Source organism: Acomys minous (genome assembly GCF_964271855.1).
Source record: "Acomys minous genome assembly, chromosome: 19".
Lineage (NCBI taxonomy): Eukaryota > Metazoa > Chordata > Mammalia > Rodentia > Muridae > Acomys > Acomys minous.
In genome coordinates, this window is record NC_140499.1 from 33,908,335 (window position 1) to 33,936,197 (window position 27,863).

Genomic DNA, 27,863 nt, shown 5'->3' on the forward strand with positions numbered 1-27,863 from the left:
TTGATGTCATGGTTCTTTTCTCTTTGTAGCCATATGAAATCCCATTGTGCCTGTGAACCATGTTCCCTTTTCATGACCATCTAAGTTGCCTCTGGGTCTCTGTGGCAGCAATTGGACGTGCTGATATCTCTGCGGCATATAGCAAATTCTTACAATCCACTAATGAACTAAGTGTGCATTTGTATTAAACAACAGTTTTTTGCATCTCATGGATCTATTGCTACTAGTTATCAAACATTTATTAAGCCCACAGGGTGCTTTGCGATTGAAAGGAAATTCCACCAAGTAGACAGAAGCTGGCAGAGGCCAACTAGCAGGGGTCTGTTGCTCATGCTGTGGTGATTGTAGGGAATCCAAGGGGTGTTGACAGCTCCCCTGTGTGCACTAGGAACGGGACACTAATGGGAAATCTGCAGAACTTAACCAGCACTGTGACATTTGTTATGGGCCCTTTTATCCTTTGGCATTCATTAACTAAGCCGTGAGCTCCCTGCTCCTGGAGCAGATGCGGATGTGAAGTAGTTATCTGTCTGGTGTTTTTCTGAGGACCATAAGACACATGCTTTTTAACAACGCCTTTATTTTCACCCTCATCTTAAGATGAACAGCCTGTGATGTATTCAGATATATCCAAAGTAATGTTAGGTAAGCACGCCAAGGCAATGTTTTGTTTGTTTGGTTGGTTTTGTTGTTGTTTTTGCCTCTGGTACTTTTCTTAGCAAGTAAGGCAGAGCTGGATGCCCAGCAAGCAATGAAGCAGGGGAAAAAAAGAGGGAACGATCCCAGGTGGTCTAAAATGAATGAATCGCCTTGTTTCTGCAGGCATCAGCACAAGGGATGGGACTGCAGAAAAAGACAGAGACTTCAAGGGCAAAGCTCAGAAGCAGGTGCAGTTCAACCCTGGCCAGACCAGGGCCTTGTGGAGAGTGCGGATCCTGAGTGACGGCGAACACGAGCACTCGGAGACCTTCCAGGTGGTGCTCTCCGAGCCGGTGCTGGCAGTGCTGGAGTTCCCCACAGTGACTACGGTGGAGATCGTCGACCCGGGCGATGGTGAGTGAGGTCTTCACCTCCCTTATGTCATTGTTGCTGGGCTTTTATGACAGAGGGTCTTTCTTACAGAGGAGTTTGAACTTTCTATATCAGGAATGTCTAGATTCTTTAGAATTCTTGGATGTATTGATGGAAAGAGGGAATCATAACAGCACTGAAGGGACGCAGCATCTTAAGTAGGTTAACCGCAGCGGCGGCGCTGACGCGGGGTCCATTCCACAATCAATGTTCTAGTCGTAGAACCAGTGTGGGTCCTGCCATTTTAATGGCACCAGTTCATCGGCTCTGAAGTCTTTCCGGTGGCTGAGAATAGCTTTCAACCAAATGGTTTTCGAACCAGAGCCTTCTGGGCTTAAATTGTGCCCGGTATTTTATTATTTCCACCTTTGTGGTATGGCATTCAAGCCGTAGCCCATGTTCACCTTCTCGCTCCCACCCACCCCTTCCTGTGGTGAAGAGCCCTGAGCTGCTTCTCTTACGTTACTTTCCTTGCCAGTGTATACACCTTTGCCTGACATGGTGAAAAAGGAACATTACCGGTCTTGTGATTTGACCTTTTCCTGCCCCTTGACTACAATCCTAGTTTGTCTCGATGTATTTGAGTTGGGGGGAGGGGACAGGGGGGTTGGAAAATGGCTTTTTTTTTTGAGGCCTGGTGTTTACAGAAACCTTTTAAAATTGAAATTCTGTCAGAAGCCAGACATGACTTTCTTTCATTTAAGCTAACAGCCGGCTTTATTTTGTCAATCCAAAAATTCTTAAGCGTTCTACAGAGATACAGTCTGCTGAATTAATAAAGTGAGGACGCATATGCAAATCCCTGTGTTAAAAGACTAAGCATAATTAAAGAGGCAGAATCAAAACCAGAGGCGTCCAACATCCCAAACCTAACTAATTCTCTGCCTCGAGTCAAATATGAAGCTCCCTAACAATTATGATTTTCATTTAAGAATATTTAATATTAATTGCATCTGCTTAATCTGTGCATAAATAATTAAACTGTCCTCTAGTCTGTAGCTTTGGGGCTATACTTCAATAATAACACTTTTCTCTTTTAAACACTACTATCACAACTTTAATACATTTAAGCTGCTCCATTAGTTTAAGCTGGAAGCTAGCTTTTGAGATTTAACTTGCCATTTAGTAAAATTGCTATCGTTTACCTTAAGGGATAAAACTTTAAACTTATTTCTGCATTCCTAACTGTAAAGTGAGAGTGTCTCTCTCTACCAGTGACATGCCTGAGATATGGGTTTTTAAAACAAAGGAAACACTCTTGCGAACATGTACATACACACACCCTGGACCTCACATATCCATAACTAGGCTATTAATATTCTCTGTATATATTTATAGCGTTTAATTGAGTAGTTGTGACTTAGGGAAGGACTTTAAGTGATTGTGCATTTTACTACATACATGAGCATCTGCATTCACCTGCAAACACATACCCTGCATTGCTCATTTATTTCATGTGAAGCCATACTCCCTGCTAACGTGGGCAATGTCAAATTCCTGCCCTGCCTGTCCGTATCCATGGCCCTCTGCAGCACTGTCATCAGTCGTGACCCTCTATCTTCCCCTCAAGACTAGGTCCAGTCCTCGGGTGCCTGTGGCATCCATGCTGCGGCAGGCTTGAGCGGCAAACGCCAGTGCGGGTGCCCCAGGATTCCCCTGAGAATTTGAAGATGGTCCTAAACACAGTAGCGGTACATTTCCAAGCTGTGCGGACAGCTGGTTCCTGCCTTGTCCCTTGGGAAGGGACCGTCTGGAGGCAGTTTGACCATCAGAAGGGGCTTCTGGTCTAGAGTAGACACATTTTGCTGCATGGAGACGTAGGTGGCAAGGAGACTCTCAGGTTATTCACCAAGCTGTGGCGGAAGTGGAGAATGACTTTAATAGTCTGCTGTGAACGTGGGCAGTGGCAACTTTCTAGACTAATGGGTTCCCATGCTTACTGAACACATCAGTGAATTCAATTTCCTTATAACTTGAAACCTGTCGTTCAGAGAGGAAAACTAGAATAAAGGAAGGACAGACTTCTCAACAGTGTCAGTAACCTCTCAGGTTCCAGGCATCGCCCATGGCCCATGAGGGGTGCCACACGGGAGAAGGCAGCTGCTTGGTCACGTGACTTTAGCCTCACTCATCACTTCTTATTCCTTTTCTGTCTGAGTTTGTCCCCCACAGAATTATTCTTTTTTTTTTTTTTTTAACATGGGAAGTCCTAGCTGGGAAGGGACTTAAGCACCATGGCACACTGAACTTCTTTTCTGGGTGAGAAGATTGAGAAGGCATCCCCTGGTCCCCGAGGAAGCCCGCCATGCGTATTTGTTTTGTTTGATTCTCACTGGCACTGACTGAGAGGCTGGGCTGCTCTGTGTGTGAAGGAGAGCCCCCTATGAAATTACATCCAGTGGCAGCAACTGTCTTCCACAGAGAGAACCATCATCTCTGGGCTGGACTGTGAGCAGCAGCCATCGCGCTTGACTTCCAGAAGACGGGGAACCTGAGGGGGCCATTTCAGGTCACTGCTATATACCCTTTCGCCTCCCCACCTGCTCCCCACCCTGAAGTCTACAGGCAGGGTAAAATAACATTCAGAACACCAACCTACCCTTCTGTTGGGTGCCTTTCGTGAGCCCCGCAACACACCAAGGGCTTGGCAAGTTTATCTCGTTCTAAACTTACTACTCTTAATTCTGTGATTTTTGTGTCAGTTCATCAGTGATCTCTCTGGGGCTCAAGGAATTTACTCCCACTCGGCCCACCAGCCAATGAATATAAGGGGCAGTATTTAAGAAGTAAATGTATTAAGATGGATGTGTGCTGATTACACGCATTTTCTCCCTCTTAACCCCACCCTCCTTCTACCTTGAGTTATCAGTTTTCATCATTTCATGCTACCAGAAAGGAAGTGAAATCCCAAATCCCAGTCAGTGTGCCTTTGCAAATGCAACAGTGGTACAGTTGCTCATGTAGGTCACAGCAGTAACTCCTAGCTTTTAAATATGTTTCTACTTTCAAACCTGGAATATATTAGCATCAGCAAATAAACCCACATGTCCTAAAAAAAAACAAAACAAACAAGAAAACAAGAGCATTTTAGTCCTTGTATTATGTACTGGTATAGTCAAAGGTTTACTGAGCATCTTCTGTAGATGCCAGGGATTCTGCTAAGTGCTGGAGATGCAGGCGAGACCGTGCAGGTGCCTGGTAACCCTGTGCTCTTGTGACCGCATCCCATCAGCTGATAGTATAGAGTGCTGTGTGCCATGATAAATACTGAGCCATAGAAGGTCCATCTAACCCATTTAAAAGTGTGTTAGAGATTTATTTCCATATATATATATATATATATATATATATATATATATATATATATATATATATATATATATATATACACATGGGTGGTTTGCCTCCATGCATAGACATCACTTCCATGCAGTGCCCATGGAAGCCAGAAGAGGGCGTCAGATCCTCTGGAACCTGGGTTACAGACGTTTGGACTGAGAACTGAACCCAAGTCCTCTCCAAGAGCAGCCAGTGCTCTTTACAGCACTGAGCTGTCGCTCCAGCCTTAACCCAGGTTTGAGAGGTTTTTCAGGATATTGACTCTTAGTTTTGTCTGTTAAATCCTATCTCTCAAACAATACCACTGTTTCTTACTCTTAGTAACACACAAAAAAATTAACTGGTAGTTAACACTTTTGTTTCTATTAAAGGAAAATATGTAAGAGCTAAAGTTTTTTTTAAAAATAGGTCCTATTCTCTTTTTACTTCATAATCTCTAACCATAATAAAATGAGTTTTATGTATATTTACTTGGAGAACACATCTTAGATATTTGAGTATAAATACATAGAAAAAATAGAAAGCCCATTTTTATGTAATTATTTTGCTTATTACACCTGAAATGCCTATAAACTTATATTGATCAGGTCACTTTGATATTTCCCTGATTATATAATCATGAACAAGTAGATCAACTATTTGATCTCTATAAGTGTTTTCAGTAGAATCAAATTGAGTTACTGCCTAATATTGTAAATACATAAGCATGGTTCTAGGGATGGCTCAGCAGCTAAGAGTGCTTACTGCTCTTGCAGAGGACCTGGTTCAATTCCCAGCACCCACACAGTGGCTCACAATCACCTGTATCTCCAGCTCCAGGGAATCTGATGCCTGCTTCTGGCACCTATGGGCTCCTGCATGCATGTGGTGCGCATATGTACGTGCCAGCAAAACATTCATACTTGGTTAAGAACAAGTCACTTTAACCACAACATTGAAAAGGTAATTTTTGGACGTTCTACTGTCCTGATATGAACTTGTATCATATTGTATGTGAGTTAGGCTCACTGGTTTTATCTGTGTCGTTCCCAAAGTCCTTTTTAAAAATGGTCTGCATTTACTTGGTCCACTTTATAAGGAAAACAAAAAACAAAGTGTACGAGAAACGTCAAAGTTCAAACATCAACAGCAGTATTCAGACACGTCTGCACTGTGTACACTGGTTGGCTAGTCTAAAAGGGCTTCAGTGGCCTGAGGACTACCGGAACGCCTTCTGGGTTGTTTTCAGTCACACCAGAGCCTCTCAAGGCGGCGGACACTCAGCGCGTTCATCCATGCCCCAAGTCCTCTTCTTCAGCTATTGTGACAGAGTTTTAGAAGATAATTTGTTGTGTCGTGGTTTTTATAATTTTTTTCATCTGTACAGTGTAGTGAAGAGAAAGAACAGGAAGAATATTGTCTCTCAACTATGGCTACAACTTTATTTCTAAGAACTGAAGGCACTTCCCACCCCCCCCAAGTTGTAGTAGCATAGTCAAAACTTAAAAATAAAAACTACAGTGACAAAGCAGAGGGCTCACTGTGGTGCATAGCCATGCCGGTGAGTAGAGGATACACTCACTCTATCCACGTTTATCTTTCAGAGTAAAAAAGTTTTCACATTGCTGGGCACGGTGGCGCATACCTTTAATCCCAGCACTCGGGAGGCAGAGACAGGCGGATCACTGTGAGTTCGAGTCCAGCCTGACCTACAAAGTGAGTCTAGGACTCACAGAGAAGTTCTGTCTTGAAAAACCAAAAAAAAAAAAAAAAAAAAAAAGTGTTCACATTTGCCTGAACGTGGGAAAATAGCTCACATTTATTGTCAGAAGGATAATTCAGTACAGTCATAAGAGTGGAGCAGAAAACCAAGATGCGAAGCCTAGACTTTCTGCTTTTTTCTCTACAAACCTGAAACTAGCCATAAGTAATGAGTGCTGATCTTTCAGTCGTTTGTAATCCTCCTGAGTAGCCGTTCTAGTGCTTGAGAGCACAGCCCTGCAGTTGGTCTTTCTCCTCCTGGCTTCTGGTCACTTCTGGAGAATGCATTGATCCCACAGGTAGCCCTCACTTCTTCCTTTGTGGGGACTCTTAAGGTTTCAACCTGTTGAGTGGATGGGATTTCACATGGGCACTTTTATGATATATGCCTTTGTATGCTCTCTGTCTATACTAATGCATGTTGGTCATGTTATCGGAAAAAAAATGTATAGGAAATTGTCTTCTCTTAAAGGAAACTATGACCCTTTAAGACAGTATGTCATGACCCTCAGCCATAAAATTATTTTCATTGCTACTTCATAACTAAAATTTTACTACTGTTATGAATCATAATGTATATATCTGATATGTGGCCCCTGTTGAAAGGGCTATTTGGCCCCAAAGGGGTCACGACCCATGGTTGAGAACCACTGCTCTAGCTACTAGCTCTAATTTCATCTTTTCCCCTCTCCCTGACTTTTCCCCACCTCACCGTGATGTAAACCTCTTTTTCTTGATGTCAGGCTAGCTTTCACTCCTGTGTTAGCAGTGTCCCTTTCACCTAGCATAGCTTCCTTTGGGGATAATGCTGGGCAACCCATGGTGGTTATGAACATGAGCCTTGAGATGGCTTGTGTGAGTTCAGATCCACTGTCAGCACCTCCCCACTTGACCTGCAGTAGGTTATTTGACCTCTCTGTGTGTCTTGTATCCTCACAGCAAAAAATGTCAACCCGAAGGTTCTTACCTCAAAAGTTACTGCACAGATAAAGCCAGTCAATACAGGTGGAGTGTTTAAACTATAATAATAATAATAATAATAATAATAATAATAATAATAATAATAATAATAACAGCACTCTGTAGGTTTTGGCCAACTGCATTTATAGACTGGTGCAAGAACAGTGTTCTTAAACACACCAGTCATAAAAAGCTGTGCTTACTTGAGGCTGCCTGTGCACACCGTTCCACTGTATAAGTAAAGTGAAGTGGAAAAATCACGTTAATCTAAATGGCAGCCACAGAAACCATCTGTTCTCTTTCTGATATCCTTTTATAGTTTCTGCCACAGGTTACGTACTTCTGTTAAAAGTTAGGTCAACAGAAGACCTGAACTTGATATGGGCCTATATACCTCCTGTCAGATCAAATGGTGGAATGAATTCCAGGTCTGAGGCCACTGGCCGGACACTCAGCTTTCTTCTTTATTTACAGTTCAAGCCCAGGGGCCCTGGGAAGAAGTTCTGATTTGTATAAGCCCATGTGCCTGGGTCACAGGGTGCCAAAGGAACCAAATCTTAAGTCCTCCAGGCTTAAAGCTTAGAGGCGCTGCTGAATTACAGCCCCTCACGTGCCACATACTTCCTTAAAACGTCCCAGGACAACAGTTTGCAGTGCAGAAAAAAAAAAAAGTTGTGTGTGATTAACCCTGGCTTAATCAGCCCTGGCTTTTGTAACAAAATATCACGGATTGAGTGACTTTCATAAGACAGAAAATAGTATCTGTCTGTTCCTCACCGTTGTGGAGGATTAAGACTCTGAGCTCAAGGTACAGCGTTGGGAGTAGATGGATTGCTGAGTGTGTCTGAGACCCCGGACTCCATCTCCATCAAGGCTAAAACCGAACAAGCAGACCGAGCTTGGGCTAGTATACTCGGTTCTTGATGAGGGCCCTCTCGGCTCACTGGCATTCACCTCCTGGGTGTGTCCTCAGTGCATCACTCAGCAGTCCTTGCCTACGGATGAAGAAAGAACTCTGCATTGCTTTTATAAGACCTTTAATCCCTTATGGGGCCTGCACACTCAGGGGCTGCCCTAAACCTACGCGCCTCTCAAAGCCCCATCTCCTCCACCATCACATCCAACACAGGGATTTAGAGGCACAGAAGCATTAGCATGTGATATGTATTCGGAAACATTTCATACGAAGGCCACAGTGAGTGTCTTGAAGTCAGACCCCTCCCCCCCTTCGCCAATCGAATTCCCATGAGTTTATGGAAAGGGGTCCCCGAGATTCACTGGGTATTTTAATGTTCTCTGCCACTTTAGGTGGTTTCGTACTAAAATTGGGATGATGGTTATGCTAAAATTTTGTATTTGGTAAAGTCGTACTTGATAATTATAGCTGCAGTTCTTAACCATTGTGAAAACTTGCCTTAAAAATCAACCAGCGAAGACGTTTTCTCAGTTTGCCACTTTGATCCCCTCTAGAGCAGGACTGACCTGGGCAACGCCCTGGTCCCATGGGAGCCATCCCCTCAGGATGGCAATGGACTATGTACAGACTGCGGGTGAGGATAACCAAATTCTAGTGTCTCCCCTCTGAGTCTGACCTAAGCTCTTCACTTACTAGATTCTTCAGCTGTGTTGGGAACAGTTGCCCCTCCACTTCGTCTTAACACATGCAATGCATCACAGCCCTTCTGAGCCACCAGCTTCTGGTCTCTTTAATCCCTGCTCTGTTGTCTACAGCTTCAATCGCTCCAGCTGTGACCCATCTCTGACTGGTGGCTGCACGGATCTCACACCTGTATTTTTCCCAGTCTGACCTCTCCACTGAAATCCGAGATGGTGAACCCAAAAGGCCACTTAGACCTTTCCAGTCAGCACACCCAAAATGTAACCCCAGGTTTCCCAAATCTGACCTCCGTATAGTGTTCCCCTCCTTTCACAAACGGCAGCTTTATCTGTAAAAGACTGACCAAGGTTGCATTTGAGTTGTCCTAGGTCCCTCAGGACCGTTTCATCCAGAGAACTCCTGTGAGTCTCTGTTTATGAGACACCCGCTTCACAGCCACACTGTATCAACTCTCCTTATCTCCTGGTCCTTGTCACCTGGACGCTCCTGCCTGGATGGTGACAAACTCTTAAAACCAGGGCCTTCGTTTCAGCTCGTCCTGCGTCATGCCTGTCACACAGCAGCTGGAACTTAAACTCATAAAACACATCAGAGCCCAGCATCGCCACTAATGTCTAATGCCTTTGAATGGTTTCACCTGGGGATCCTGAATGCGCAAACAGGACTACCTGTGACCCAGCTGGGGCGGTGGTGGCTCACACCTTTAATCCCAGCACTCAGGAGGCAGAGGCAGGTGGATCTCGATGAGTTCGAGGCCAGCCTGGTCTACAAAGAGAGTTCCAGGACAGCCGAGGCTACACAGAGAAACCCTGTCTTGAAAAGCCGCCACCACCACCACCAACAACAACAAAGCTGTGACCCACTCTTTATAGCAGCCAGAAAACCAGACCTACAATGGTGACCCAACATGGTCAGCACATGAGCTTCCCTAATTTTTGTCCCCGATTCTTATTCTGGACCTGAAAAGCCCAGCTGTGCACAGCCCTGTCGGAGGTCCTCCTCCTCACCTGCATGGGACAGCTTTCCTATGCATCAGCCTCCATCAGGGTGTTCCCGAGCCTTCCTCTCTTTCCCACCATTACATGTCCCCACACCTTTGCCTGCTTTCAAGCACAAAAGAAGGGCTGGGTATGTTGGTCCATGGTGGATTCGATGCCAACTACTCTGCCTAGTGTTTTGTTGACTTAACCTAAGCCAGAGTCATTTGGAAAGAGTGAGCCTCATCTGGGGAAATATTCCCATCGGTTTGGCCTGTAGGCAAGACTGTGATTCATTTATTGATTTATGAACAGTGAAGGTGACCCTAGTCCATTGAGGGTCCTGGTCAGGTGATCCTGGGCTGGATAACAAGGCTGACTGAGTAAGCCATGGGAGGAAGCCAGTAAGCAACACTTCTCTGTGGCCTCGGCATCCGTTCCTGCCTCAAGGCTCCCGTCTTGAGTTCCTGCCCTGACTTCCCTCAGTGATGGAGTGTGACCTGGGCGTTGTGAGCTGCAACAAACCCCTTCCTCCTCAAGTTGCTTTCGACCATTATCACAGCAATAGAACTCCTAACTAAGACACTGATTAGTCACAGAGCAGTGTAGAAAAAGGAAACCACAGCAGTCAGGGTAAAAGTGGCCGGACTTCATCATGCTAATAAGCTATAACATTTTATTAGCCTCATCCCATTGGGTGGACTAGCTTATTTCCACATCCTAATCAGAGTGGAGGCAGAAGTCTCCCCAGCAGTTGAAGTGGCTGTGTCATCTGCACGCGCATCCAACCATCCCCTCTCCTTCCTGGCCCGTGGTGCTCTGAGCCTGCCTCTTGCCCACCCTCAGCACTTCCTGCTCTTAGGCTCTTTTCACAAGCAATCCCTTTGTCTGGAATTCACTTGGGCTTCTTGTGACCTACTCCCCATCCTAGCTCGATTTTCCAGGAATACTTCCTGTGACTTTCCTAAGTATTGTGCACGACTCAGCAAGCTCATCCCCAGACACTTGGTTTTCCTTCTGTCCCATCACCCCCAATATCTTTGCATATCTTCAGATGTATTTGATTATGTTCTTCTGGCTTCCCATCTCCCAATAGAAAGGAAACTCCATGAGGGCACAAGTTTCATTTACTTCTGTATCTGCCATGCCTAGTATAGTGCCTGGCAAGTTGAAATCGGTGTTTGATAAATGAATAATTCATTATAAGATGGGAGTATTCTAAAAATGAATCTATCAGACAGTCTTGAAAGAAAACAAATGACATTGGAAAAAATAGTCATTTCAAAAGCACTTCATCCCTTTATTGCTTTACAAAGGTCAAAGGTCAAGGCAGGATTGAGGCCCACGCATGTAAAGGGCCCCCCCCCCAGGGCAGTGAGGGTCAGTGCCTGTACCACCTCTAGGTAGAAGAGGGTTGCACATACTTCTGGATATCTGAGAGTTGATGGAAAAACGAACTCCAGAATTCACTGGTTCTTAATTCTTTTAAATCTTCATTTATGTGTATCTATATCTTTACATTGTATACGCATATGTGTGGGGTGCTGAAGGAGGCCGACTATCAGATCCCCCAGAGCTGGAGTTATAGGATGCTATGAACCGCCTTATATGGATGTTAGGAACTGAACCCTGGTCCTTCTGCAAGAGAGCGAGAGCTCTTAAACAGTGAACCATTTCTGGTTCTTGTCCCAGAAGCTCCTTCCTGCAGGCTCTTCCCTTTTGGCTGACCCATCCAGAGGCCTCAGCATCTGGAAAACCTCCACAGGGGCTCTCACCCTTCCCACCCTCGGCCGCAGGGCAGGGTGGGTTGTACATCGTAATCGTGCAGGCTGTTCTAGAGTCTTTCTTTTATAGCCACAGAAGAATTGTGCTTAATGTTTCAAAGATAATCAGGAAGTGTTTTCTGTGTGGATGTTAAGACTTTCAGAGAAACACCAGAATCTGTTTTGGGTTTATAATGTCAAAACTATTGAACTAAATAATCGTGAAAGTTTTACACAGTAGATCTATTTTTAACAGTTTAATTATGCTATTTATATTACTTAATGTACCTTTCATCTATGTTGAAAATGAATTGTTCAGACTTATAATGTTATATAAACATAGTTTTTTATGTCACAAGTAATTGCTATCCTGCTAGGAAAGAAAAATCCTCTACAGAGGTATTCTTATAGCTGATAAAGACAAAACAATTGAAGAATATAACACTTTTAATTATGGATCATCCAAAAGGAAGCCCTTTCAATAGAGTAGGCAGTACACAGGCTGGGTTCCAGTCCTGGCTACTGAGTGACTTGGGAGCCAGGTTCAACCGTATGGGCCCGAGGTCCTATAGAGCTGGGTATTTCCACCTCTAGGGTTATACCAGGGAAGGTGCCATGCTTTCACAAGAGGGAAGAGGCGGCTTGCAAAGAACTGTGCGGTGGTATTTACCGAGAAGGAAGAGGTGACTGGAGATAGAAGCTGTTCTGAGTTTTGCCTACCTCTTCCTCCCTTCCTCCATCCTTATCCAGATACTATTATTCTTTAAAACAAAAAAAAAAAAACAAAAACAAACAAACAAACAAACAAAAAAACCAAAATCAACTACTAGGGAAATTTTAAGTTTCCGACATAAGAAATTGAGACCAAAAGAGAAAAGCAAAGAAAAAACTGATAGCAACTGTAATTGTGTTTTCTCTTTAGAATCGACTGTGTTCGTTCCCCAGTCTGAGTACTCGGTTGAAGAGGATGTGGGGGAGCTGTTCATTCCCATCAGGAGGAGTGGAGACATCAGCCAGGAGCTGATGGTCATCTGCTACACACGGCAAGGTAACTCCATCACTGAGCCAAGGACACAGCCTCTAGTGTGCCCATCTGCCTGACCATCTGAAGGATGGCTTTGTTGTGCTTTTTCATAGACACTGAAGCATCCTCTAAGAACTGTGTGTCCGCACTGCATCTCTAGGAGCATCTTTGAGCTGGTCTGGCAGGAAACTGCTGCTGCTTCCCTCACGCTTTGGTCTCTTAGTCTACTTTAAGGTTGCAGGGAACTGAGGCTCACCCAAACTTCTCAAGTCAAAGAGGGTTGCTTAGAGGTGGGGTCTGGTCTGTGATGCAGCCTCTTAGTATTCTCAGACAGCCTGAGCTGTCTCGACATCCCACAGCCCTAGCAGCTGCTCCGTGCCTTCCCTGCAGTGCCAAAGCCTGTGAGTTTGAGCCTTAGCACAACAAAAAGAGAAAGAAAGGGCCAAGGGCCAAGGTAATGCGTGTTTGCGGAGGAGACACTAATTTAAAGCTGGTTTGGCTGGTAAGAGCAGGGTCCCAATAGCTTTCCTCTGTTGTGTATTAGGAAAAAGACCAGGCATTGGGTTCTATGAGATGATAAACAGAAAAAAAAAAAAAACTGTAGGGTTGAATCAAAAACCAAAATTGAAACTTTTTGTACCTTTTATATGTGATTGTAGAACCTTATTAAACAGAAGATGATGTAGGCAATAAGAGACAAAGCGTTATCAACTGGAAATGGATCTAAGGCTCTCTGAGATTTTCCTAAACATGCCTTCTTAGAGAATACAAGGAAGTGGGTTAATGGCTAAGTAACCACGTGAGGGGTAGATGCGAATTTCCATTGGAAATGAACAGATTTTCTCTGAGCATATGGCTTCTGACATGATTAGTGCTAAAGTGGCCAGGATAACTAACCCATTGTTTTGATGTTTGGTGAACTCCAGAGAAAGAGAGACATGGATTTAGACATCTTCTTGAAGTGCTTCGAGGCTTCCGTAAGCACTAAACTCTATTTTAAAATGCATTAAAAAACAGCAACCAAGCATTTAACAATGTAAAACTAGTAATAACCATTGCAAACAAATCAAAGTACTTTGCTTTGAACATCCCATGTAAAGTGAATTTGCATAAGACAAATGTAGGATTAAGATACAAAAGTCATTAACATACCAAACCATTTTCTAGAGAAAACAGTAGAAAAGGAAAAGTCCCTTTTCTGCTGTTGTCATGTCAGGCTTTCATGAAAGTTCCCATTAATATGTACAGAGTGCCAGAACTAGTGTGTTGACTTCTGAACACCTCATGTCCCAAAAGCCTAAAACCCAGTAGATGCACGGAAGGTCCGAGACACACATAGAAAGCACATGGCCTTGGCCTGGATGTGGGAAACTTTTAAATAGTAGGAGGTATTACTCTGCCCTGCGGTGTTGATCTGAAAGCCTGTTGGAGAGACTGCAGGGAAAAACAATGGAAAGCCAGTATTTGCAGTGTGTGAAGTGGTTCTGAATGAGACCTTGAAATGATACAATTTGCAAGTCTGTAGTTGCAACTGCAGTTCTGGAGTGTTGCTGTATAATAGTTCCAAAAGTTGAACAGCTCTTTCCAAAAGCTGTTTTCATGTTCAATATGTAACTGTTGCGCTGAAGCCCTTTGGGTTCTCTTGGCCCCTAGGGACAGCGACCAGTACTGTGCGGACATCCGTGCTGTCCTACTCTGACTACATCTCCAGGCCTGAGGACCACAGCAGCGTGGTCCGCTTTGACAAAGACGAACGTGAGAAAATGTGCCGTGTGGTGATAATTGATGACTCCCTGTATGAGGAGGAGGAGACTTTCCAGGTCCTTTTGAGCATGCCCATGGGCGGGAGGATCGGCGAGAAGTTTCCAGGAGCCACGGTGACCATCCTCACAGACAAGGACGATGGTGAGTTCTAACGTATCTTCCCTGGGCGCCAACACCAGGCATGACTCTCTGATTGGAAGAAAGTGGAAATCAAATAGAATTGGGAGTGCATATTGATTCCCTTCTGGATTTTATAGTGATTAAGGTTCAATCATTGCTCTTTCCGGAATGTTTCCTGCCATGGAGGTCACCTCCTCCACGTCCGGTTTCCTCTCTCTTGGCCCTCTTACAGTGCAACTTAGCAGCGAATGATTATATCAATTTCCATGGTGAAGAATTAGCAGCACTTTAATAAGCTCCATTGATTCCTTTCTTTTGTGTAACTCTAATCCAAGTTTTTTTTTAATCTATTTTCCAAAGAAACCCATAGAAACTCTGTTGAATGAATCGCTGGGAGGGTAACAAATATATGGAAAGTTCAGTCTCAAGACAGGAGGAGCTGACATACTAGACCGCCGTTCCCCAGGGAAACCAAGTCACTGTGAAGGAACACCTTCTGGAGGCAGTTTGTGCGGTCCTGTCAGGAAGGAGAGGGGCGCAGGAAAGGTTGCAAATGACCTTGTGACGCATGCAAGCCAAGGGCAGAGGTGGACCACACCATTTTCCGCGTGGCGGATCAAAGAGAAGGCTGAGCCTCGTTCCAGCTGATGGAGCGACTGCAGGACAGTCAAAGGCCCAAGTCATCTTCAAACTCAGGAAACTGGAAACAGTCTGGCCAGAAAGGTCTTGATAATTAAGATGAACAAAGCGTGAGATGAAGTCGGTCAGGTGTGCCTCCAGCCTGTGCTCTGTGCAGCCTTTGTTTTGTCCTCTAAGAGCCCCGTGAGTTACAGGATGATGCCTTTCTGATGCTGGAAAGGGTTAAAACACTGACCACAAATTCAGGAGTGACTTTTCACAAGAAAGCATAGAAGTTTAGACAGCACTTTTACCGTTAAAAAAAGAAAAGAAAAGAAAAAAAAAAGGTGTTCCTTCAGTGTTTCAAGTAATAAAGTGTTCTGTATTTATCTATTTTTAATGGGGGAGCGCCTGAGTGCAGGTCCTCCAAAGAGGCAGGAAGTGGTGGTCTGGTTCCCCTGGAGCTGCCATTCCAGATGTGAAACACGAGCAGCCCATGTGGGTGCTGGGAGCTGAATTTGGATCCTCTGCAAAAGCAAGATGCATCGTAACTGCTGAGCCATCTCCTCAGTGAGGATCTTTATTTAAACCAAGTATACCAATTTCATTTCGAATTGAACCACTCTTAGAGAACCAGGTTTTTGTTTGTTTGTTTGTTTGTTATTTTTTCGAGGTAGTTTCTCTGTGTAGCCTTGATTGTCCTGGACTTGCTTTTAGACCAGGCTGGCCTCCAACTAACAGAGATCCACCTGCCTCTGCCTCCCAAGTGCTGGGATTACAGGCATGTGCCACTGTGCTCAGCTAAGAACCAGTATTTCAAGTGTCCAAAATAAACCTAAGAACTTGGCGTTAAATTCCCATTTACCATCTAGAGGGCTGTTTTTCTTGCCATATCTATAATAGTTTAGGTGGAGCAGGGTTTAATTTAAAAAATAGAAAACATAACTGATAGCACCTTGCCTCCTTTTTTTCCCCCTTTTCTTTAATCTTATATACATTAGAGTAGAATCCAACTGAGGGATGGCAGCCAGTTTTTTAAGAAAGGGCCAAATTCAATTAAAGTAATAACTTAACAAACATATCCATATTAACTATGCCTAAATTAAAATGGTATTTACAATAAAGAATGAGTTTCTAATTGCTCAGAATATCCTTGAGTTGGACTCATCACTACACTCACACTGTTAATGGTACCAAGTCAGTGAAAGCTAAAGGGGCTGGGCCACAGCGTGGGTGACTAAAGGGTAGAACTCAAGAGGTTTCCTCTTCTACGGACAAGACACAGCACCCTTCACACCAAAATGAAACAAAGTAGAGCAGAATAAGCAAAATGCCATTTAGGAAAGTCTAGGCATGTAGTGAATACTAAATACAAAGCTAGTATCACTCGTAATGGACATAGAGGCACTTGACGCAGGCCAGAAACTCCCAAGATTTAAGACCTGTTTGTACGGGACGGGGCGGTTAAATGAGAATAACGTGTAGTGAGATTCAAAATGGCAGAGAGGGAGAATAAGAAAGTGGGGTGTAGTTAAACGCTCTGGTACTCTGTCAGTCAGGACTCGTGAAACCCTGGAAGATGAAAAGGATTTTGATGAACAGAGAACAAGGCTAATTATGATTTGACTTCACAGCTAAGTTCCATGAGAAGACCGGGCCATGGAGCACTGAGGAACCCAGTGGACCAGGATGCCATTTTGTTGTTGTTGTTGTTGTTGTTTGGGTTTTGTTTTGTTTTGTTTTCAATACAGGGTTTCTCTATGTAACCTTGGATATCATGGACTTGCTTTGGAGACCAGGCTGTAGGATGCCATGTTTTAAGAAAGCTTTGTGTGACGAGTTACAGGCAGTAATGGCGGCTGAGAGTGAGACACTCCCTTCTCCCGGGAGCCCCCCCCCCCCCCGTAGGTTATCCAGTCTCCAGTATCAGCCATAGACACAGCTACATACTACTAACACCAAATGGACTCAGCAAGCTACATTATATATACATGTGTGTATGTATATATACATATATATACATATAATATATGTAACAATGAAATTAAAGATAAAGTGATGGTTTTTAGATATGGTCTTGGGGGGATATAGAAAGAGATGGAAGGAGATAGGGAGGGTTGGAGATGATGTAAATATGACAGGTATAAAATTCCTCACAGTAAAAATTAAATTTAAAAAAGAGAAGGTTTATGTCCAGTTCCACAGTCAGGGTCCTGAGCTCTGCATACACGTTTGCTCCAGTCTGTTCAGTGGTGCTTGGACTTCTGAGCAAAGGCTTGTTTTTCTCACTTGACACATGATGTCACTTGGGTGTCTCAGCCTACGGCATTTTGTGGAAATTGGGTAACATGAACTGTAGAAAAGTACATTAAAAATTGGTTCAATAGAAGGAGGTGAGCTTTGAGGGCAGCAAGTCTGAGAAGAAGGACTTGATGCACCTCCAGATGCCTTGAAGAAGCATATGGTCTGAGTTATTGGACATAGACCAGGGAGAAGTTTTTGAACAAGATTGTGAAATGATCCGAGTAAGGTTTTGAGGTTACTAACTAGAGAGCAACAGGAAGCAGAATGTTAAAAACAGCAACAAAAGCAAACCCCAAGATCTCTAGCCCCCCCCCCCCATGTAAGAAGGAAGGATGAGAAGAATTAAAAATGTTTGTATCTAGCATGTGTGTGAATGGTTCCAAGGATGGGCTTATGATAGGAATTTAGGACAACCAGCTTGGGAAAAGAGGTAGAAAGAATACGAGATGAGAAATTCTCTTTACTTTTTTAAATTTAAATTTTTTAAAATTATATGTATGGGTGTTTTTGCTGGCGTGTATGTCTATGTATCACATACATGCGTGGCTGAAAAGGGCGTCTGGATCCCCTGGAACTTGAGTTACAGATGGTTGTGAGCCATCATGTGGTGCTAGAAGTGGAACCCAGGCCCTGTGGGGTTGAGAGGGCAATTCTGTAAAGGGGCCACAGAGGAGGAGGTCGGGGAGATGGATGAAGAGGAGGCAGAGGGAAAGGGTCGATAGAAGTAGGTATCCAGGTTTGGCCGTTGGAGGACCTGCGCTCCTGGACGGCCAAGTCCTGTCTCTCTGTTTTTAATTCTGGTCCTTACTCTAGCAGTCAACAGGCTGTCAGTAAAAGGGAAGTCCCCAGTGGAGGAAGGTTACTAGTTAAAATAAGGGAACTATGTCAGGGTCAGAGGCTGATAGAGTGGGGTCTGTAGCACTTGGGGGTCCCTTTGATTCAGCCCCCAAAAGACCTTGCTGCTTGGGAGGTCCTCTGATCTTTCCGAACCTGCAGGATGCAACTCACTGCTCACCACAGGAGACACACCAGCATTCTTTCCCACTGTACACACGCAAGCTTGGCAAGCGGCCTCTTGGATCCCTTCTGTGAGTTGCCTGAAAACATTTCACCAGGATTACCAGAAAAGGAAAAGACGCCAGAGCTTTTTTTATGAGAATGGCTGAGTGTTTTAAATAATTTACATGGAGCAGTGACTTTCTTACCCACAAAGAAAGTAAGCCCAGGAACCGTGCGCAGACACAGAACCAGTTTGGCCAGCGTGAGCTCTTAGGTTATTGAGCGTGTGTGTACAGGCACAGGCTCTGCTGGGGAGACCCAAGCTATGGCATAAAGCTGTATGCAGTGAGGACGCCTGTCTTCATCTTCCAGGGTTTTACCTGAAGGGTGTGGCTCAATAGTAGAGCACTTGCCTACTATGTAAAAGGCCCTGGATTCCATCCCACTACCACAAAAATAGCACTTTATTTTCCAGTATTTCACAAACACCACCTAGCCGCTGCTAACAGGAGCACCCTCCTAGGTTCCTGAATTCCTTCACATTCTGAAGAAAACATGGCATGCCTTTGTGGTATCGTTCTGAGTGCAGTTCGATAGCTCACTAAAGGGGGACAGTCTTTGAGTTTCCAGCCAGTACGGCTGCAACACCCAACACACATGGCAACGCGCTCTGTGACCTACTGGCAGTGAGTAGATTGAACATGCACATTTGCCCACTGATCCTACTGTAAGATCCAAAGGATTTGGGGGCGCCCTAGCAGTGAACTCTGCCAAGTGAAGCTACATGCTCTTCCCTCCGAATAACTGACGTGTTGTAGGTGTTTGAGTAAGTCATAAATAAGCCACCCTGGCTCCCTCTGCCAATTGTAACCCCTCTGTGATCCTCGGGAGACTGTGTTAGTGCTGTCTGTTGAGCAGAAGCCACTGTCTGCAGTGTCGGCTTCGGCCCTCGCCAGAGTCTTCTGGACAAATAATGCTTTGTGTTTGTTTTGTACTTTTCATAGTGACAGCGTCTGCCTGAGACCCATCTCTTCAATTAGGAGAGCAGTTTCTGGCTACACTGGTCTTGCAGACCCCTGGCTTATGAATACCAAAACCCTGGAAGCAGACCACTGAACGTCTGTGCTTAAGATCCCAGACAATGACGCATTATATCTCAGTGCTAGAAATCACATACATCTGAGAAGGCACTTTTCAAACACCAGACTTTAAAGTTTATAAACATAGAACTAGCAAGGAAAAGGTTTACTTTCTAGTGTGTGTGTGTGTGTGTGTGTGTGTGTGTATGACACACCTGGTGCCCACAGAGGTCAGAATAGGATATCAGATCCTCTGGAACTATAGTGAGAGATGGCTGTGCACCACCATGTGGGTTGGGGGAAATTTTATAATACAAAGCAATCAGAGGCTAGACAGATGTGTCAATGGTTAAAAGCACAATCTGGTCTTGCAGAGGACCTACCTAGGGTAAGTCACAGGCACCCTTAACCCCAGCTCCAGGAAATATGATGCCTTTTCTGACCTCCTTAGGCCCCCATATTGTGTATATAACTCTCCCCCACACCCCTGTACATAGAAATAAAATTTAAATCTATAAAATGCAAAAGGTTGAAAATTTACAATAGATTACTATCTTATTCTCCTCAGCTTACTCAGGTACCTTGCTTATACAACCTAGGGCTACCTGCCAAGTGACGGTATTGCCTAAAGTGGGCTAGACACTCCTACATCAGTTTGCAATCACGAAATGCCCCCACAGACTTGTCTACAGGCCAATCCAATGGAGTCAGTTCTACAGTTAAAGGTCTTTCCTCCCAGGTGTGTTAAATTGACAATCATTATTACCACAGTAAAAAATACAGCTTGGCCATTTGATTTATTTAAAAAAAACATATCATGCTACAAATAACCACAATAATAATCTACATAGGGATTCTAAAATTTTGCTAAAACTAAAAATGCCTTCTTCCTTTGGGACATTTCTAACAATTTGAAACACGTAAAATTATGCATAATACTTTTCCTTCACATGTCTAGAGAAAAAAAAAGCAGGGTTTTCTCCTCCTTTTTTCTAAGCAACAAGTCTTTACTCTGTGTCCCTGGAATATATTCACCCTACCCTCTAGATCCCCAGGTTCCACACAAGCAATAGTTGCCTCAGTGCTGAACACATTCAGACTTGCTTTTGTTCTCTCTGGTCTTTTTTAAAGGGGTTATTTGCTTATATGTGCATGAGTGTTTGTGTGTCTGTGTGTCTGTGCAATGAACTCGGAAGCCAGAAAACAGAACCAGATCCCCAGAGACTGAAGTTACAGACAGTTGTAAGCCATCATGTGGGTGCTGGGACTGGATTCTCGGTCTTTAAACAATACAATGTCACAACTGCTGACATAACATTATGCGTACTCAGTGCAGATTATTTTAAAAATATAGAAAGAAGTCTGGGTTATAATGCCAACGCTGCTTACTGTGTGGATAATTTGATAAGCTGTAGACTTCAGTACTGTAAGTGAAAAACAGTACTTTTGTCCAAAGGAAAGAGGACGTTATTCTGAGACTAATATGAGTAGCCAGAACCCTGAAACACAAGATCAAGGTTTCCCTGGTTAATAGATTTTATCGTCAGTCAGGTGGCCTGAGGTTTAATTAGTCACAGAACGAAAGAAACTTGTTAGTCAGTGTATTTACTAAGTACACCCATCAGTAGGGACATCAGGTAGACGGGTGAGAAGAAACATCACTGTTTTACTCTATGCTTTGGGGTTGGTGCAATTTAATGTCTGATAAGTCAACATACTCCAAATGTCTGTCTGATAGTCAGAAGGATATTAAGTAAGCTAGAGTTGGTGATAATTGGAAATCAGGGCGGTAATACTATCCCAAGATAATTTTAGCTTTCCATCTGCAGCAGCATTCCGACTCTCTGCAACTATGAGGTCCTTAATCATTCTGTCCATAGAATTTTCAACGTAGGCATGGCTTTTCCAGGAAACCTCACTTCAGAATGCCCACCAGGTATCGTGCAGTGTCCCACAGATGCCTAGCGGTGATGCCTTTGTTTGATAAATACATGTGTGGCCAAGACCTTGTGCAAGATAACGAAGACTAAGAAATCGCTCCGCATCCCTTTCTGTGCTTCCTGGGCCTCTATTAAGTATTGGGCAGGCTCCAAGGTGCTGAAAAGACAATGCTGCATACAGACCAACCCTTTCTAGAATTCCAGCAGGAAGCTAGAGGCCCTGCATTGTGGCAAATGCTAAGAGTAGGCTTACCACAGGAACCTTTCTGAAGATCTGGAAACATTTCCTTGACCTTCAGGAAGAGCCTCCCCATCCCTTCCTCCATACAAAACAAACAAACAAAACAAAACAAAACAAAAAAATCTTCAATGGAGTCCCTCAGACTGGCAGCTGGTAAATTAGTGGTCATTGCCATGTGTCCCTTAGGCTGTGACAATCTCTCTTTTGTGAAGGCAGTTGCACTGTTGGGGAGGGCACTGCCTTAGATGGGCCAGCAGTCCCTGAATACAGCCTTTAAAAGGAAATCAAATGGTTGGTATCTCTTTATGCGAATGCTTTTTAAGAAGTGAAATTACTGGCCTGTTGCAGGGAGGGGGTCCCCCTTTCCTCTTTGAGAGCTGAAATGGACCTCAGTGTATATCTCCCTGAGGGTGTCTCACAAACATTTGGTTTCACTGTGCCCGGAAATGTGCTACAAAGGGGGTGATGTAGGGTCAGAAAGCCAAGAAGCAGCTCATTCCTGGTTTCCTTTTGTCTGCATAGAGTCATCCTCTGTCAGAAAGGTGGGTTTCAGGACTGTTCACTGCCAGGAAAACTTCAGACACAAATAAACAAGTAAACATGAAAAGCCACAGTGTTGTTCCCACAGCCCCAGTGCTGTAAGATGACCCTGGAGATCAGCAATAAAAAGGGAGAGAAATGCCAAGGTTCACACGGTACCTGTGTGTGTGGTCACTATCTTGGCGGGGAAGAGGCATCTAGACGACCCAGCATGATTAAAAGAGGGACCACTGAGCCTTGACACATGTAACCTGTGTTCTCGCTGAACTTTCCCTCACACGTATCTTCAGGTCATTTTCAGTGTTGGTAGATGTAACCAGTTACGGGCCATGGATTTGGTTCAGCAGTCAGCCATTGGCTGACAGTCCTTGGTTAGTTCTGGGCCCAGGAAAGTGTTACCTGGTTCAAAACACCTTCTCCCTTGGCTTTTTGAAAAAGAAAAAAAAATATGTGAAAACTCTTGTGTTATAAGTATGGGAGAACCATCTTTCCTTTTCTTTTTTGCTTTTAATGAGTGAAAAGACAACTACAGAGCACCAGACAGGTTAGCGGACAGTAGCCTTAGATGCCAGGAGAAAGCAAAGCAGGAAAAAGACTCAGTGGACGATGGCACCGAATCCTTGCCCTCCTCTGGCTTCCCTCCTGCATAAAAATTTTATTTTATTTCATGTGTATTTTGGGGGTTTGTTGTTGGTGGTGGTTGTTTTTGTTTGGTTTGGTTTGGTTTGGTTTGGTTTGGTTTGGTTTGGTTTGGTTTTTTGAGACAAGGTTTCTCTGTGTAGCCTTGGCTGTCCTAGACCATGCTTGGCCTTGAACTCACAAGAGAGCCACCTGCCTCTGCCTCCTGAGTGCTGGGATTAAAGGTGGTGTTTTGCCTCCATCTATGCCTGAACACCACCTCTGTGCCTGGTGCCTGCAGAGGCCAGAACCCGGTGTCAAATCCTCTGGAACTGAGCTACAAGATAGTTGAGCCATGCTGGTGTTGGGAATCGAACCTGGATCCTATGTAAGACTAACAAGTGCTCTCAACTGCTGAGCCATCTCTTCAGCCCTCTCCCTGCTGTATTCTTAATCATAGTGAATCCATCTAACAATACCAGCCCCACCCCCACCCCCCTCACTGTCTACCCCAAATCCTTATTTGTGTTAATATGTCTCTGGTTTAATCCTTATGCTATCTTTCCTCACCTGAACAGCTCACAGGACACCCAAGCCAGCTTCAAGTGGCACCTAGACACCTATACTTGCTGTCTATGGTATGCCCATCCATCCTCCATGCCCCTAAATGCCAGACTCCTGTCCATCTTAAAACTGAGCATATCTTTGACCAAATATCTCCAGAAACTTCCAGTCGCAGAGACCTGCAGAGCCTGGTCATTGCCATGTGTTTTCTTTGTTCACTTTGTCTCTACTCCCTATACTAAGCCATGCCAAGTGGTGCCATCTCCTAGGATGCAAGGCCACAGGCTCATCCACACACTGCTGCTTATGCCCAGGCTACCGTGCCACACCTCCCACACCTCCCACACCTCCCACACCCCACCCTTCTCCTCACCCACTCAAACCAGCGCCTCAAAATTCATATTCTTCTAATAGTGGCATCTTGCCTTTCCTATGGAAAACATTGTACTTATCTGAGCACCAAAAGCCTAATGAAAGTGGCTTATGGAGCTTTCCAGTCCTGTCTCTCAGCCTTCTCTTTGCACTGCCTCTCAGCTCCAGATCCTGCAAGGCTGCGCCAGGACCATGCCTCGGGTCATAAACTCAGGGCCACTGTCTTCAGCCTAGGAGGTTTTATGCTTTACTTTTCTATTCTCTGTAGGTTACACTGATTAATAAAGACAATAGTTATAAATCAAATACTTTAAGTAATCCAAGCATTAGCTTTAGAGATGGGTGACTTACTAAGTATCCGCACATGGGCTATAAAAGCTATAATCCCTACCTTTCTTTTTCTTTCTTTCTTTCTTTCTTTCTTTCTTTCTTTCTTTCTTCCTTCCTTCCTTCCTTCCTTCCTTCCTTTCTTTCTCTTTTCTTTCTTTTTGTTTTGTTTGAGACAGGACTTCTTTGTGTGGCCTTGGCTGTCTTAGACTCACTTTGTAGATCAGGTTGGGCTCAAACTCAAAGAGAACCACCTGCCTCTGCCTCCCAAGTGCTGGGAATAAAGGCATGCGCCACCACCGCCCAGCTAACCCCTACATTTTTGTCACCTTGGTATATGGATTCTGCAAGTTACTAACAAGTTGTGAGACAAGAATATTTTTTCAACTCCCACTGGAGAGAAGTTTCTTCCTATTTGCCTTCTAATAAGGAACACAGAAAGTAAACATGAATGTTGTGTAAATGTAAATAAGAAAAAAAGTGACTTCAACTAGAACATACACAAGAAGTAAGCCGTGATCCCCAGAAAGGACAGAAGAGCGTGATAGACCAGCCAGGTGACCTGACATTGTCCTAGCATAAATTCAAGACCCAGAGAAGTGACTCCCGTAGGGTCAGGCTTTGAGCGGTAACAGAAGAGGTCTTGCGCTCAGAGTTTGGGGGAGGTAGAGAGGTAGATTGTTTCCATTGCTGCACTAACTAGAAAGCCACCAGCAGAGATGACAGCCCATACACCTCTCCCCGGCCCCCCACACCTCCACCTGCCCAGCCCCCGCTGCCATTCCTGCCTCTCTAACAGCATCCACTAGGATTCTGACAAGAGAAGAGAGCATTCTTTTGAGCCTAGGACAGAACAGAGTGGTTTGGGCTGTTTATTCTGCACGTCCTGCGGCTGCCAGCAGACATGTTTCAAGTGTCACTTCTCAACCAGTCTGTGGTCAACGTTATTTATTTTTCCAGCGTCAGCCACATGCTCTTATCCCTGAGACCGCACACAGACTGTGTTTAACACTTTACTAGTCATAGCTTTGTTTCCTGCAGCTGCTGGGATTCCCAAATAAATCAGCCTCGTGTCAGAGCTTTTGTTGATTTGAAATCTCATACATTTATCATTAGTTAGCAGGCATGATTGTGCTCTTGCATAACATGTGGCTCGTGACTTCTGAAGCAGGAACGGTAGCTTTGGGTTCCATCTCTCCCATTCTGTCCTTGTTCCTCCCCTTTATTTCTCTTAATCAAGCATTGCATTTCCACAGCTTAACACAAATGTACATATGCTAGTTCTCCCTTGCATAGAAGAGCAAGCGTTTTCTTGCATTCAAGCAGCCCTTTCTCATTACACACCTTTAAGAAAAATATTCTACAAAATCAGAACATCGAAGTATGTTTATTGCTCAATTGCTCAATCTTCAAAGAAACCACTACTTGGAGGAAAATAATTCCTACTTTACCATATTAGTACGTCATGTTTGACTCCTGCTATATACTGATTCTGTGGCAGGTAGTTTAACCTCTCCGAGACTCAACTTGATTTGGTCAACAGTAGGTAAAAAGTAATTACCTTGGAAGGTAGTTACACCGTGTAAGGCACTGGGGACGACTTAAAATGGACTATAGGTTTTGATGTGACCTGAAGAGGTGACTGTTCAAATGCAGCTGACGCAATGTGCTGCGTTGTCATCACTGCAGCAGGAACGTATATGCCATCCGACCCAGCAAGGAAGCTGAAGACACTCACATACACACAGGCTTTGAAAAGGTGATGAGAGCTGAGCTCTGCGCTCTCTCCATCCCTCCTTCCATGTTTTATTTATGTCAGTGCAGTCTGGAAAGATGAAGATATACATGGGTTTGGAAAGATGCTAATTTTCACCACTTCAAAAACTTGGCTGCTTTCCTCCTGTGACTGGCTTCTGATGTTTGCCTCTCTGCAACCTTTGTCTTGTAAATTTGGTGTGATGTTGACTGAAGGCCTTCTTAACTCGTCTTCCCAAGTAATTACACTTGTGACTGTACATTGATCTCTTCACAAATCTCAGCGATGCTCCCTCTGTACTCTTAATCAGAATAATTGTACATTTCCCTCTGCCCACCAAGGGACTCACAGGTGTGAGCAGAACAAGTGAATCGGCAGATAGTCTTGCTCCAGTAATTGTAAGGAAGTACATCACACGGGAGTCTTGGGAAAGCTCTCAAAGGAAAGTATGCACAGGGAGATCTGGCAAAGACAGTGAGTCTGTGAATGGCCTCCACCGTTAGAATGCTACCCAGCCAAAGTCCTTGCTGACCTAGTCCGCTGATGGGCGCTTGCCTATGAGTAGGTTTCCCACCGTAGGGCCAGCCCTTTCTATGAATCCACAGTGCTCTTAGCGCGCGTGCTCTCTCTCTCTCTCTCTCTCTCTCTCTCTCTCTCTCTCTCTGTCTGAGTTCTGACAGGGCCTTTCCAAGTTACAAAAGTCTGTTTCCTCCTCAACCACACCCTCCTCCCTTTCCCTTAGGCTGTCTGGCCTTTTCCTGCTGTCTAGCCCAGCTCAGTCTGCAAGGCTGGGTCACTGTTGAGCTACAGGCCACCCTCTCAGAACCTCTGCACTGACGGCTCTGTCACCTGGTTCGGTGCTGTCTTCCTGTACCCTGACACTGAATCTTATATGTGTAATTTACCTCAGTCCTTTAAAATGTTTGGCTTCCAGGAATTTTGACTTTGCTGATTGAGCTGGGATATGAGGAATGAGCACCGCAGTACAGATCTGTGATCAGCTTTAGAAAATGTTGCTGTAAAAAAAAAAAGTTTAATAAATCCTACATGTCATTCGTTTGATTTTAAAATTAGTGAGCCATCAACAAAGTTTCCATTCCTTCCTCTGTTTTTAGATAAAGAATACTATGGGATAAAAGTTAATTTATTAATTAAGTGTTAGGTTGGCAGGATGGCTCAGCAAGGAAAAGTGCTTAACTAATAGTTTGAGTTTGATCCTGGATCCAACAGTGGAAGGAGAGAACTGTCTTCAAAAAGATGTCCTCTGGTCTCTACATGTATTCCTTGACAAGTACAACACACACACACACACACACACACACACACACACACAGAGTCCATGCATAAAATCTTAATTTATGCAAATATGGTAAAAAAATTTTATAGTTGTGATATTTAAATTTCATTTAAAATGTATACTGACCCTCAGAAAGATCATGTACATTTTGGGGTGAAACTACATTGGCAATAGTCTGGTAGAATTATCTTCCTGGATAAAGACTCACCACTCCTTATTCTAAACTGAAATTTTGGAAGGTTCAGTTGTTATCAGCATCCTAAGAATGTACTGACTTGTCTAGATTCTTTCTGAGGAAGCCATTGTTGCTGAGAAAAGGAAACGGTGGAATGCGCCTTTAAAATGAGGAAGACTTTTAAGCTTAACCTTTATTTATACATTTGAACTCCAGTTTTTCAAAAAGAATTTTGAAAACTGTTTTCAAAGACTAGATAGGAAGTCAATTCAGGATGTGTGCTTATGTATGGAAAGTAGTTCTGGAAAGAAAAGCAGGACCCAGTCAGAATTATTCAGGACTGTATTTAGACTTCCAGAGCAGAAGGGCCCACACAACCACATGTCGCCTCAGGGTATAGACTGCCATGGCTTCTTGTTCTTCCAGCGCGGAGCCACACTTATCTATTCAGTTGCTATGGACAATAAATGATCTTTACGATGTTACTAATTCATTCAACAGATTCTTATTGTGCACCCACTGCCAGATATGATGGATCTAAGTGCCAAGGAAGGACAGTGAATAAAGGGAGCTTAGTTCTGCTGAGACAAGAGAGAAGGCAAAATGGTCCCCGAAGAAGCATCTTCTTAAGAGAGGACTGGATGAAGCATCCAGAGG

The 27,863-nt window shown here is 44.1% G+C and overlaps 1 protein-coding gene across 1 annotated transcript in view; it reads left to right on the top strand.

Moving 5' to 3' along the window:
- FREM2 (FRAS1 related extracellular matrix 2) overlaps window positions 1-27,863 on the top strand; it is a 137,604-nt gene that overhangs the window by 60,564 nt on the left and 49,177 nt on the right. Inside the window, exons 4-6 of the mRNA XM_084769743.1 lie at window positions 823-1,053; window positions 12,391-12,516; window positions 14,146-14,397. Of these exons, the coding sequence (XP_084625869.1) occupies window positions 823-1,053; window positions 12,391-12,516; window positions 14,146-14,397 (609 nt within the window). The remainder of the gene's footprint in view (window positions 1-822; window positions 1,054-12,390; window positions 12,517-14,145; window positions 14,398-27,863) is intronic.